Source organism: Anastrepha obliqua, chromosome 2 (assembly GCF_027943255.1).
Source record: "Anastrepha obliqua isolate idAnaObli1 chromosome 2, idAnaObli1_1.0, whole genome shotgun sequence".
NCBI lineage: Eukaryota > Metazoa > Arthropoda > Insecta > Diptera > Tephritidae > Anastrepha > Anastrepha obliqua.
In genome coordinates, this window is record NC_072893.1 from 38,021,039 (window position 1) to 38,035,952 (window position 14,914).

Here is a 14,914-nt window from a genome sequence, read left to right on the forward strand (position 1 = left end):
GAATTAGAATTATCTTCGAAAATTTACTCTTCGTTGATACTTAAATAATCTACTATAATGTTTACGTTCTCAGAGCTGTTAGATTAAATAAGATTACTTCGCGGTATGCACTTCCACTTTATGGTCATTTGTGCCCTCTATTCATCACAGTACCTCATCCAGACCCAGTTGCCTTAGTAAACTCTAGGCAGAGCTGGAGCTATGTGTCTTTCTTCTGGTTGCAATTGGCCAAGTTGTCTCAACCTTCTTCGAGTTATAGCGTCACATTCACGGAGAAAGTGCATTAGAATCTGCTGGGATTGCACGCAGAAACGACAAAAATCAGTGGACCATATAACGATCATGTTCAGATCACTATGCAGTCTCTTTTGGTTGTCAAATTCCCAATAAGGATTTCACTTACCCTAGTTTGGTGCCAGCTATTCTCCCTTAGCCTTAGCTCTTCCCTCCCAAGCTTCTCCTTGATGGTGTATTGTCTCTAGCAAGGAAGGGCTTGGGTTCTATTAATGGTGCGGCCGCAGCCTCACTTGCCAATGGGTCAGCTACTTTGCTCCGAGTTTTACCTCTCAGTTCTGGGACGATTCGATACACTCAAGAACTAGTGAGGACTTAATTTCACAGGATGACAGAGCCTTGAGTGCTGCCTGACTGCCACTTAATTCTCATTCGTCTGCGCCCTACCAGGATTCCAAAATCGGTTTCAATTCCATCTCTCAACAAAGCTGTGCTAATCTTTATATATTCTTGTGTTTTCGCTTCAATTTAGGGATTAATTATTCATATTTTCGATCCACTGACCTCACAAGATAAACTCAAACAATAAAAATTATCTAATTCCGATATCATCAAGCAAAATGACGTCAACACAACATAACTTAAAAAGTTATTGCAAAAATACACAACAGAAAATAATAAACTGCATTCATTTCTATTTTCGACATTTTTATAAGCGTCGCTGTACTTGTAAATATTTCTACGCCGTTATGAAAATTTAAATTGCCTTGTTTAGTGTAGGCAGCACATTTTTACGATTTAATTTTTAATTTAATATTATATGATGCTCCACAATATAAATAAGCCACCCTTTGAAGGGGTCATTTGTTTATATCATCTACAGCCCCAAATAACTGCAAAGGGGTTTGGTCACTGAACTTCACGGCCTTTTCTCCAGTTCATTTTAAACAGCTCTTCCACCAACACAAGTAAGGAATTTCGTGACATTCCCAATTGCGTAAAAATCGCAGCCACATCAACAGCAGATAAATAAAAAAAATCACATGTACAACAACACAGCCACATTTACGCATTTGCTCTAAAACCCTTTGGTTGCTGTCCTTTGATACTTCAGTGGGCACTACATTGCGCGCATTGGGACGATTGCATGCGTACATGTAAGCAATATATCTCATTCTTTTAAAATTGGAAGCTGTCATAGAAGTACAAATGTTTTAAATATGTGCGTATATAATCGCCGCGTACAAATATTCCGGCCTACGCATGAAAAGTAACGCAATTTTACATTTTACGCGTGGAATTTTACTGGCCAGATAAGCCTTCAAATATTCAAAATAAAGCAAACGAGTAATTGATAGAATTTGAATCAAAGTAAAGAATGTTGAGTTATTTGAAATGTTTTACCTTAGATGAAGTAAAATGTTCTGAATATTTTCCGCTGGATGTCTTTAGTGAGCTGTGGGTATTTGTATGTAACTCCCACTATGAAACTTCCAAGCAGTACTGAACATAGGCTCAGCTGTAAATGAGAAAAATAAGGAAAAAATCTGAGGCGCAATTTGCCAAAAATTCCAAAAATAAAAGAAAAAAATATTTATTTTCCAAAAATTTTTAACATGAAAAAAAAATTTTAAAATACTAAAAAATTATACAAGTAATAAAAAATTATAAAAATGCTAGCTAAAAATGAGTCGAAGATGTTTTATATTAATAAAATAAGAAAAAAATCTAAGAGGGGATTATCTAAGAATCAAAAAAAGAAAAGTTGTATGTCACAAAAGTTCTGAACACAAAATAAAAAAATACCAAAAGATATTACAAAAATAAAAATAAAAATTATAAAAATGCTAAAAAGAGCCGAAATCACATTAATGACAAAAATAAAAAAAAAAATAAATGTGAGGTAGGATTTCTCAAAAATTACAAAAGAAAGAAAAAAAAATTAAAAAAATAAATTTTATTTCCCAAAAGTTTTGAACGAAAAAAAAATATTAAAAAATACTATATAAATAAAACTAAACAATTATAAAAATGCTAAAAAGAGATGTTTCACATTAATGACAAAAATAAGAAAAAATTTGAGCCGTGATTTTTAGAAAATTACACGAAAAGAAAAAAAATTGTATTTCCCAAAAGTTTTGAGTACAAAAAAAAAAATTTTAAATACTAAAAAATTATACAAATAATAAAAAATTTAAAAATGCTAGCTAAAAAAGGTTCGAGCATAATTGCAGAAAAGAAACACAAAAAAAAACACTAAAAGATACTAAAAAGTACTAAAAAAATAAAAATAAAAATTATAAAAATATTAAAAATTCTAAAAAGAGCCATTAATGACAAAAGTAACAAAAAAAGGGAGGTAGGATTTCTCAATAATAACAAAAGAAAAAGAAAAAAACATTAAATTTCCCAAAAGTTTTCAACAAAAAAAAAACAATATTAAAAAATACTACCAAAATAAAAATAAAAAATTCTAAAAATATTAAAAAATTTAAAAAGAGCCATTAATGACCAAAATAATAAAACAGGTAGAATGAGGTAGAATTTCTTACAAAAGAAAAACAAAAAAAAAAAATACATTGTATTTCCTTAAAGTTTTGGACCAAACAAATATTAAAAAATTATAAAAATGTTAAAAAGAACCAAAGATATTTTGCATTAATGACAAAAATAAGATAAAAATGTGAGGCGGAAGCTTTAGAAATTTACAAAAATTGAAAATAAAATTATCTTCCAAAGGTTTTGAACATAAAAACAAAGTATTAAAAAACACTAAAACATAAAAATAAAAATTATATAAATTTTAAAACTATAAAAGTTCTAAAAAGCAACCAAGATATACATTAATGACATAAAAAAAGATTTCTCATAAGTTTTGAACACAGAAAAAAATATATATTAAAAACTACTAAAAAAATTAAAATAAAAACTTATAAACATGCTAAAAAAAGCTGAGAATACTTGACTTTAAAAACTCTGTAACAAAATCTTCAGTGTTGAATAAATTTCAATACGGGTATTAAACATTTCTTTTTTCAAAATTATTTCTGTTTACTTCTTGCTATAGTCAAGTCTACCAATAAACTAATTTTGAAAAAATATACGACAAGGTAAAAAATACTCGGATTGCTTGACATGAAATCGCTCAGCATCGAAGCTTTGGTTCCAACAATTCCGTTGTGGTAGGTACATAAACATCGTGATCAGACAGCCTTCATTTTCTATCGCCTAAGAATTAAAGGTTAGTCAGAAAACCGTGTAACCAGTGCAAAAGGATGAATATAGTTATTTTAATTTTAACATTGAAATGAAGAAACAAAAAAACACTAAGTACTTTTTACTTCCCTAAATATGTTTGTGATAGTATTTATATATGCAACTGTATTTCACTAGAGAAACTCTATATTAATTTGAGGTGCCCGCGCGCCTGTTTTCCTAAATATTAAATAAATATTTATAAAAACGCATTGGTCCAACTTAATATGATACATATTACATACAGTGCTCTTCATGCTTTAGTAGATGACTCAGATGCATTTCTTTTTTCAATGCTAAGGAAACAACCAAAACTGTCGCGTGAGTCGGTTGATCTGGCCGATATGTATTTTTGTGCGCGACATCCCACATGAAAGTCTAAACAAAAAGTTTTCTCCGCAGTGCTCATTTATTAACCCCTTGTACTGGACGGAGATAATGCAAATAATTTATAGTTCATAACAGAAAGGCAAAAACAAATCGTTTATTCTGTTAACAAATTACAAATACAGATTTTTATGCAAAAACATTTGTGTTTATGTAACGGTAAATGAAACTGTAATTTTACGCCTTATAACATATCTAAAAACAATGTTTGAGTAACAAAAATATTTTTTATTCAAATTTTTGTAGATTTTTTTTTGTCATTTTTAGTATTTTTATATTAAAAAAAAAAAAAAAATTCCTGCTACAACCTTTCGTCCTTTTCTTTTTTTCTAATTTGTTCTTTTTTTTTGTCTGTATATATTTTTTTAAGCTCTTTATATATATTTTTGTTCTAATTTTTGAAGAATTCCTTTTCTCTTTTGGTAATTTTTAGAACTTTTAGAGATTAAGCTTCTTCCTTTCTTGTAATATAATATGCTTACAAAAAATGTTTGGGGAAATAAATTTGTTGCTGAAAAATTAAAGAATTTTTTTGTAATTTTTTAGAATATAATACACTTAAAAAAATTTTTTTTGCAATAAAATGTGCCTAAAAAAAGTTTAGGGGGAAAACATTTGTTGCTTAAAAGTTAGGGAACTTTTTTTTTGTTAGTTAGTTAGTTTTGTTATTTTTATATTTAGATTTTTTACAATAAATTATAGCTAAAACCAAATTTTTGAAAAAAAAAAAATTATATATTTATGTTAAAATTTTTGGAGATGTTTTTTTGCCATTTCTAGCATTTTTATATTAAAAATAATAAATTTTATATTTTGAAAAAAAACAAACTATTTTTTGCTCAAAGTTTTGGAGAGTTTCTATTCTCTGGAAAAAATGGAAAACAAATTTGTGGAAATTTTAGTGACATATTTTAAAATTTATATATATTATCAATTAGAAAAGCAATAACATACAACAATGACTTTTCTTTTAATGCGCATATCATTTACTTGTATATATACAGTGTATATATATAAAAAAAAAAATAATTGGCACGTACACTTCTATTAGGTGTTTGGCCGAGCTCCTCCTCCTATTTGTGGTGTGCGTCTTGATGTTGTTCCACAAATGGAGGGACCTACAGTTTCAAGCCGGCTCCGAACGGCAGATATTTTTATGAGGAGCTTTTTCATGGCAGAAATACACTCGGAGGTTTGCCATTGCCTGCCGAGGGGCGATTGCTTTCACCGAGATTCGAACCAACGACCTCTCTGTGAATTCCGAATGCTAATCACGCACCAACCCATTCGACTACGGCGGCCGTGTATATATATATTTGCCCTAATTTTTGAAGAATTTCTTTTCTCTTTTTGTCATTTTTAGCACTTTTTTTACATTAATCTTTTTACTTTTTTACAATAAAATATGCCTAAAAAAAGTTTTGAGGAAAAAAATTTGTTTTTGAAAAATTAGGGAATTTTTTTTGTCATTTTGTAGAATACGAGTATAAGAAACTTAAGAAAAAAGACACTTTTTTACAATAAAATATTCCCTAAAATTTTTTTTTGCTGAAAAGTTAGAGCATTTTGTCGTCATTTTTAGATTTTTTTTACGAATAAAAATATTGTTTTTTGAAATTTTTTTTTACCAAAAAAATTTTTTTGCTCATATTTTTAGGGAATTTTTGCCATTTTTATATTTAGATTTTTTTAAAATCAAATATACCTAAAACAAAATTTTTGAAAAAAAAAATTATATATGTTAAAATTTTTGGAGATGTCGTTTTTGGCCATTTCTAGCATTTTTATATTAAAAATTTTAAATTTTAGAAACAAATTTTTGAAAAAAAAATATTTTTTGCTCAATTTTTTGGAGAGTTTCTATTCTCTTTTTGTAATTTTTAGCAGAAATCTGAAGAAATTCAAGTCACTTCTGTTGTTTATTAGTAGAGCAAAACATTCGAAATTATCTGTTGATTTTATATTGTTAATTCAAATTTATAACCCCGATAAGCAAAAAAAAAAAAGGAAATAAAAAATGGAAAAAAATCTGATTAGTGATGTATTATAAAATTTATATATATTATCGATTACAAGAACAATATCATACAACAATGACTTTTCTTTTAATGCGCATATCATGTGTGCTAATAGGACTATGAATAAGTTCATGCGGTTTTTTTTCGAAATTTGAAACTTTATTGACGTAAAATGGTTACAAATTTAATATTCAAAGTATTGTCCATCGCTTGCTACTACTTTTTCCCATCTTTCTGGCAATTCACGGATTCCCTTTGTGAAAAATTCGGTCGGTTTTGCCGCAATCCACGAATCGATCCATTTTTTGACTTCATCGTAATTACGGAAGTGCTGGTCAGCCAGGCCATGTTGCATCGATCGGAAGAGATAGTAATCGGATGGCGCAAGGTCTGGACTATACAGCGGGTGGGGTAGGACATCCCATTTGAGCGTTTCTAAGTATGTTTTGACCACTTGTGCAACATGTGGCCGAGCATTGTCATGTTGCAAAATAACTTTGTCGTGTCTATCGGCGTATTGCGGCCGTTTTTCTCGCAGTGCTCGGCTCAAACGCATCAATTGTCGTCGGTAGACATCCCCCGTAATCGTTTCATTCGGTTTCAGTAGCTCATAATACACAACACCCAGCTGGTCCCACCAGATACACAGCATAACCTTCAGGCCATGAATATTCTGCGCCGACGTCGATGTTGAAGCATGGCCAGGGTATCCATACGTTGCCCGACGTTTTGGATTGTCGTAATGGACCCACTTTTCATCGCCAGTCACAATTCGATGCAAAAAACCCTTTCTTTTGTGCCGTTGAAGCAGTTGTTCGCATGCCATAAAACGGCGTTCAACGTCTCTTGGCTTCAATTCATACGGCACCCAATGGCCTACCTTTCGGATCATTCCCATGGCTTTTAAACGTTTGGAAATGGTTGATTGATCAACTCCCAAAGTTTTTGCAACCTCTTCTTGCGTTTGAGCCGGATCTTGATCGAGCAATTCCTCCAATTCGGTATCCATGAACTTTGGCGGCGCACCCTCGCGCTCTTCGTCTTCCAAGCCAAAATCACCACTTTTAAAGCGTGCAAACCACTTCTGGCACGTTCGCTCAGCTAGAGCATGCTCACCATAAACTTCCACCAAGATACGATGACTTTCGGCTGCTTTTTTCTTCATATTAAAAAATTCCCCGCAAAAACACATTATTTGGCACGAAATTCGACATTTTCAAGTGTGGTAAAAATATTGTTGTTTACGCTTCAAATAAAAAAAAACTTATACTGACGTTTGTGCCTTACGACAGTAGCTCTCCAATGAATTTTTGGAAATGTGGATCGATGGAATAATAATCAAGTTACGCCATCTGTTGTAAAACCGCAAGGAACTTATTCATAGTCCTATTAGTTTACTTTTAAAAACACTTAAAAAAAAAATCCACAGACTGTTCAAGAATGTAAGAAGAAGCTTAATTCTGTCCCAAGAAAAAACAGGCTTGTACTTATAAGGGTTCCACGACACTCCAGCGTTCAAGGAAACGAAATTGCCCATGAATTGGCCAACCGTGGATCAGGAGTTCACCCACAAGGGCCAGAGCCAATAATCTGAATCAGTTCTGCAGGAATCAACAATTGGATCAGCGATTTTCTATGCAATTTACATAACGAGCGATGGTCCGGTCTATAACGCTGCAGAACTGCAAAGTATTTTGTGACAAGTCCGAACAGAAAACTGTCAAACTCTCTACTAAAACTTAGAAGAGAAGACGTTCGGTTGATGGTGGGTATTATTACAGGACACAACTCACCATATGACCATCATTGAAATCATTAAGGACCCAATGAGCCTGTCTTGCTTGGAGGAGGCGGATAGCACAGAGCACTTTCCCTGTGAGTGTCCTGCCTTTGCTAGAGCACGGCTACGAGTTTTGGGTTCCGATGTCGTGAGAATGAGTTATGTTCCTTCTCTAAAGCTGGAGGATATTTACAGATTTGTCAAGGAATCTGGAAAATTCTCACAGGACGAACTACCTTTATCTCTGTTTCTATTTCTTCCTCTCTCTTCCTCTGATACTTTTCTCACTCAAGTAGGAGAGAGCCACAGGTGTCGAACGTTGTCGAACACGGGGGACGACTGTGCATCTTTGTCGATCGTTCCGCGCTCTCGCTTGCAGTTTAAGCAAGGTAACGCCGCATAAGAAAGATAACACCGCATGAGCAAGGTAACGCTGTATGAGCAATGTCACGCCGTATTTTTTGATGCGTGCAGCCGGCTACATCGAATTATAAGACGTTATCACGTCAAAATTAAAAATTATAGAAATATATGAACTACATTATTATTTTAATAATTTATTCTGAAGGCTCTTTTTATTACCCACCTGCATTTATGAAACATTTACTATATTTTATTACTTACTTTTTTCTCACTTTCTCGCTCTTATTCCACTACAGTTAGCTCTATAATCCCGCACTTCAAAGTAATTTTACTACTTGGTCACAAAAAATCAAAAGTAGGACAACTTTTATTAAACATATCTTTGTTCTACAAATGTACTCACAATATGTAGTATGAGGACATCTACAACAAAGGTATTTGCTGTATACAAATTTTTACTTAAGTGTGTGATAGCTTGTAAATATCTGCCACTATAATTTTTATGTTTCAATAGAGCCGAAGTAGAATTGACGGCGCATGCCATTTTATGAGTGGGAAAAGTGAAAGAACGTCGAGGTATGAGGGAATCCCAGCGAGACTATAGAAACAATTTCAGTGCATTTGAATGGAGGAAGAATATGGCGTGGCTATATTTCAATGCTCTTCTTCGAGTGTATGTGCTTTGTGTATATGTTGCATGTGGCGCTTTCTAATGCATTTTATGTAATGCGATTCTTTTATGTGGCTATTTTGTATTGCAATTTTATAGCATGGCTTTTATTTGTAAATTGTACATATAAGTTTTGCATCCCTCTACATTACTCGGCAAGACTATCTGCTCTTGAATGAACAATAAGCTATTTTTGGTGTTGCTATTGCGTTTTGCTTAGGCTGTTAGTTTGCTTTACATTTTGTATTGCAATATAAAAAAAAATGCGGTTTCTTCGACAGCAAACCTTAAAGGGCGACTTTTTACTTGTGAATCTGAAATCTAAGGATGAAGTAAGTAAAGTTGTAGGTGAATTAATTTAAAGCCTTATATTACTTTACCTTAGGTTTTAAAATTCCTTAGGTCAGTTTTGTAGCAATTCAAGATAATTAGGTTCCAAATATTCCTACAAAATTTTTTGCGAATTTACAAAAGTGTTTGCTCATTTTATTTTATTTTAATTCATTATTTTTTTGTTTTATTTTATTATACTTTATTTTATTTTATTTTATTTTATTGCATCCCAAAAAAGGAGTGATTTACATTAATTGGCGACATCTTAGCTGCAAGCCAATAATTTATAACAGGTACAAAATATTAAATTAAATATATATGTAAATATTATACAAAATAGTTAACAAATTTACTAACAAGAAAAACGTTTACTGTAAAAAGTTTCGGACTATATGACAAGAATTGAGTAAAGCTACTTTCTGCATGTCGAACGTTGTCGTATTTTATTTTATTTTATTTTATTTTAATATATTTTATTTTATTTTATTTTATTTTATTTTATTTTATTTTATTTTATTTTATTTTATTTTATTTTATTTTATTTTATTTTATTTTATTTTATCTTATTTTATTTTATATTATTTTATATTATATTCTACCAAAATTTTTTGCGAATTTATAAAAGTGTTTGCTCATTTTATTTTATTTTAATTTATTACTTTTTTTGTTTTATTTTACTTGAGCTTAATCCATCTCGGCTATTGCCGGAGATTACACATCCCGGATAAAATTTTCAAGGGATTGTGCTCTGGTGGAGCGTAGTCCAAGTTCTACGCCCATGCGATTGCTATTGCTTAAATATTTAAAAATCTACGAACTATTGCACATGTGTCCAGTATGGTCGACTTCTGCATGTCTTCTAAGAGGTGTTGGCAGTCATACTTTTTCAAGTTTTTTATTAATATGGATAAGTTCGTGCGGTTTTACAACAGATGGCGTAACTTGATTATTATTCCATCGATCCACATTTCCAAACATTCATTGGAGAGCTACTGTCGTAAGGCACAAACGTCAGTATAAGTTTTTTATTTGAAGCGTAAACAACAATATTTTTACCACACTTGAAAATGTCGAATTTCGTGCCAAATAATGTGTTTTTGCGGGGAATTCTTTAATATGAAGAAAAAAGCAGCCGAAAGTCATCGTATCTTGGTGGAAGTTTATGGTGAGCATGCTCTAGCTGAGCGAACGTGCCAGAAGTGGTTTGCACGCTTTAAAAGTGGTGATTTTGGCTTGGAAGACGAAGAGCGCGAGGGTGCGCCGCCAAAGTTCATGGATACCGAATTGGAGGAATTGCTCGATCAAGATCCGGCTCAAACGCAAGAAGAGGTTGCAAAAACTTTGGGAGTTGATTAATCAACCATTTCCAAACGTTTAAAAGCCATGGGAATGATCCGAAATTCAAATTTCGAAAAAAAACCGCACGAACTTATTCATAGACCTATTAAATGCTTAGGCACTAATCCAGTGGACGATATAATTATTGGAATTATATTCACTTCCCTCGCTTTGTACATACGTTTCAGTTCTATGGCCAAAGGTGCATACTTCGATACTTTGGTGGAGTATGTGCTTTGGATGTTGCGATTAAGGGGCACCGCTATATCGATTACTTCGATTGTTTTATTTATCTTGTCGAACAAGATGATGTCAGGTTTGTTGGCAGCTGCGGTTTGATCTGTGGAAATAAATCTGTCCCAGTACAGTTTAAAATTTGCATTGTCCAATATTGCCTTTGGTTCATATTTAAAATACAAGACTTCTGCTTGTAAGAGACCGTGTTTTATCGCAAGTTGTTGGTGGAGGATCTTTGCTATATTGTTATGTCTCATGACATATTCACGGGGTGCAAGTACGCTACATCCAGCAATTACATGGTCGATTGTTTCGCCGTAAATGCCGCACCTTCGGCATCTCTCTTCTATTGCCTCGCCATGTATCGACCTTCGGAAATTCCTTGTTGGAATAACTCGGTCTTGGATAGCGATTGCGAAACCTTCTGTTTCAGAAAATAGCTTTCCTTTTTTCAACCATAAATTGGATGATTGTGCGTCTATCCATTCCATTTCGAGATCATGCGGATGGGCACCGTGTATTGTTTTTGCCTTCCATGCTGAGATCATTTCTGCGGGGGATTTAACCCCCTCAGGTACTGGGAAATTCTGCTCCATCAAACTGAGCGGGGTAAAGCCATTACCTGCCCTAGCGATAGCTTTAAATAGATAGGACTCGCTGCTTAGAAAATATGTACGTAGCTTTAAAGTTTGCGAGAAGTGTAGGCGCGCTATATTGATGATTCCTCTCCCACCAACGTTTCGAGGAAGGGATATTCTTTCCACAGCGCTTTGAGGGTAATGGCTTTGGAACTTTGGTGCGTATCAGCGTTTCAATCCGAAGTATGTCTGTCTGAGACCATTTTATTACTCCAAACGAGTATGTCAAAAGAGGTATGGCCCAGGTATTAATTGCTTTGCATTTATTTCCACTGTTCAGACTAGTTTTTAATACAGCTTTCAGTCGTGCCTCAAATTTGTTAATGAGGTTTTGTTTTACTAGCGTGTGGTTGATTCCTTTAAGTTGCAGAAATCCTAAATATTTATAAGATTCGCTGCTATGCAAGTTGTCTATAATAATATTTTGATCTACTGCGTAGTTTTCTTCGGTTTCATCAAGCTGACCTCTAATTAGATGTATTATTTTGCACTTATCTGTCCCAAATTCCATTCCTACGTCATCACTGAAAGCTTTAGTGACATCTATCAGCTCATGAAGCTTATGCTTTTTGTTTGCGTAAAGTTTCAAGTCATCAACAAATAGAAGATGGTTGAACGTATGCTCTCTTATTTCTGTTTTAAGTGTAAAGCCGTTTTGCTTATGTGTAAGAAGCCTGCTAAGCGGGTTGAGGCCAATGCAGAACCATAGGGGGCTTAAGGCATCCCCTTGGAATATACCACGTTTGATTGAGATTAGTTTTGAAACAGTTCCATTTAATACCAGTTTAGTATTCCACTTGCTCATTATGCGACCCAAGAGGGCAACAGTGGCAGCATCGATTTTGTAAATTCTTAATATTTCTAATAGGTAATCATGCGGCATTGAATCAAAAGCTTTTTTGTAGTCAATAAAAGCAACGCTTAAGTTCCGCCTTCTTCTCAGAGCTACTCCTGTGATTACAGTGTCTATAATAAGCTGATCTTTACAGCCCATTGTGCGCTTCCTGCAACCTTTCTGTTCTTCACATAAAATGCCGTTAATTTCACAATGTTCGTATATTCGATTAGCAATAATTTTTGTCAAGAGCTTGTATGTGGTACTCAAGCAAGTAATTGGGCGATATTTTGCTGGATCAGCAGATGGTGTGTCCTTTGGGAGGAGATAGGTTACTCCGGCTGTAAGAAATTCTGGGATGACAGCTGTATTTTTCAACAGCTCGTTGTAGCATCTTGCGATTTTATTTTACTTTATTTTATTTTATTTTTTTTTTTATTGCATCCCAAAGAAGGAGTGTTTTACATTAATTGGCGACAGCTTTGCTGCAAGCCAATAATTTATACAATAACAGGTACAAAATATTACAATTAAATATATATATAAATATTATACAAAATAGTTAACAAATTTACTAACAAGAAAAACGTTTACTGTAAAAAGTTTCGGGCTATATGGCAAGAATTGAGTAAAGCTGCTTTCTGCATGTCGAAAATTAAATATTCTGGGAGTTGGAGAGTTTTCACGTTGTCTGCTAAGTTTTTATGCACTAGTCCGTGGGCTGAGATGATAATTGGTAGTATGTGCACCTTCCTTAGCTTCCACTGGCGTTTGACATCAATGCCTAAGTCAGAATATTTGGATATTTTTTCTGCATATGTTTTTTGCATGTTTCTGTTTAGAGGAACAGCAATATCAACTATATAACCAGTCGCTTGAGATTTATCAATAAGGAAAATATCTGGTCTATTGTGGTCTCTTGTGGCATTTGTTAAAATTGTTCGGTCGTAATATAGAAGGTAGTTGGAGTCTTCTTGAACAGGTTCTGGGGTGTATCTGAAGTACGGTATTTTGCTTGGATTGAAGTTGTACATCTGCGTCAGTTTTAGATGGATTATTTTCGCGATGTCATTATGTCGCTTCAGGTACATAGAGTTTGCCAGTGTGGTGCATCCCGCTAGCACGTGGTCTAATGTCTCACTTCGACTATTGCATCTTCGGCATCTGTCTGCAGCGGCATTTGGATCTCGCATTACGTATTTAATGTAATTTCTCGTTGGAATCACACCATCTTGTATGGCGAAAATGGTACCCTCCGTTTCGGCAAATATCGACCTGTTGGTAAGCCATAAGTGCGACAATTTTTGGTCGACATGTGGGCTCAGCAAGTCTTTTCGATATACGCCGTGGATAGCCATTTCAGACCATCTTTGGATTTTTTCATCTATTGTGGTTGTGTTCTTGATTTCGTAGGGTTGATTCATCCGAAGTGGGGTATAATTATCATCCGCAGCACTTGCAGCCTTGTGGAGCTCGGATTGGGAACACTTATGTTGGAAATATGCTCTTATGTTCAAGATAAGTTTGTCATGCAGTGCTCCAACATCAATCTGCCCTCTGCCTCCCGCTTTTCTAGGTAGCATCATTCGAACGACAGAGCTTTTTGGGTGACGTGACTTGTATTTAGTCATAATTGTGCGTATTATTCGTTGTAGATTTTCTATTTCAGTAGATGACCATTTTACAATTCCGAAGCTATACGATACCACCGGGACGACAAATGAATTAATGGCGTGGATTTGGTTTTTCCCATTAAGTTGGGTTTTACAGATAGCGTGAAGGCGCCTTTTAAATTCTGCTATCAGTTTTTTCCTCATTTGCATCGTATTTATACTGCTGCTTTGCATAACTCCAAGGTACTTGTATACCTCTCCTGCCTCCATTTCTGCTATGTCGAGTCCGCTACTTTCCGCGGTTACATGTCGAGAAACCACTTTACCTTTAACTATTGTGATCTTTCGGCATTTATCAAGTCCAATAGGCATTTTAATGTCATTGGAGAAGGTTTCGACACATCTCAAAAGCTTATCTAGATGTTTGGAATTGCTGGCGTAGAGTTTCAAATCATCTACGTAAAAAAGATGGCTCAGTCGGAATCTTTCAGACTGTCCGTGTTTTAATACAAACCCATGTCCCGTCTCATTCAGGATGTGACTTAAGGGGTTCATGCTGAGAACAAACCAGAGCGGACTCAACGAGTCACCTTGAAAGATACCATTTCGAATGTTTATTTCGGTTGTGTATTGAGAGCTTTCCGGGCCAGGTATTTTTATTCTTGTCCTCCAGCGTTGCATAACTTTTTCTAGAAAGAGTATGATATTGGCATTGAAGTTGTAAATACGAAGTACTTCAATAAGCCAGGAGTGTGGAACCGAATCGAATGCTTTCATCCAGTCAATATAAGCTGCATAGAGGTTTCTGTTCTTCTGTTTAGATTGCCCAAGGACAACTTGATCTATAATCAGTTGCTCTTTACAACCTTGTGATGCACGTATACATCCTTTCTGCTCTTCTGCAATCAGATTATGTGTTTCGATATGCTCATAAAAGATGTTAGTTATGCACGACGTAAGTATTTTGTAAATAACTGGCAGACAGGTGATGGGCCTGAATTTTGAAGGGTCATTGATTTCATCACATTTTGGAATCATATATGTCGTACCAAGCGTTGCAAAATTTGGCAATTCTTCTTCGCCGGTTATTATCTTGGTGAAGAGGGCTGCAAGTTTGTCGTTTTATTTTATTTTATTTTATTTTATTTTATTTTATTTTATTTTATTTTATTTTATTTTATTTTATTTTATTTTATTTTATTTTATTTTATTT

General features: G+C 33.9%; 1 protein-coding gene across 1 annotated transcript; it reads right to left on the reverse strand.

The window, feature by feature from the left end:
* Positions 1–1,682: 1,682 nt before the first annotated feature.
* LOC129238090 (uncharacterized) lies at positions 1,683–14,365 on the reverse strand. The gene is made up of 3 exons (XM_054873129.1): positions 14,216–14,365; positions 13,230–14,156; positions 1,683–1,753 (listed from the first exon to the last, which is right to left on the reverse strand). Exons 1-3 carry the CDS (start codon positions 14,229–14,231, stop codon positions 1,683–1,685), a joined length of 1,014 nt encoding a protein of 337 aa, XP_054729104.1. The 5' UTR covers positions 14,232–14,365.
* Between the last annotated feature and the right edge of the window lie 549 nt (positions 14,366–14,914).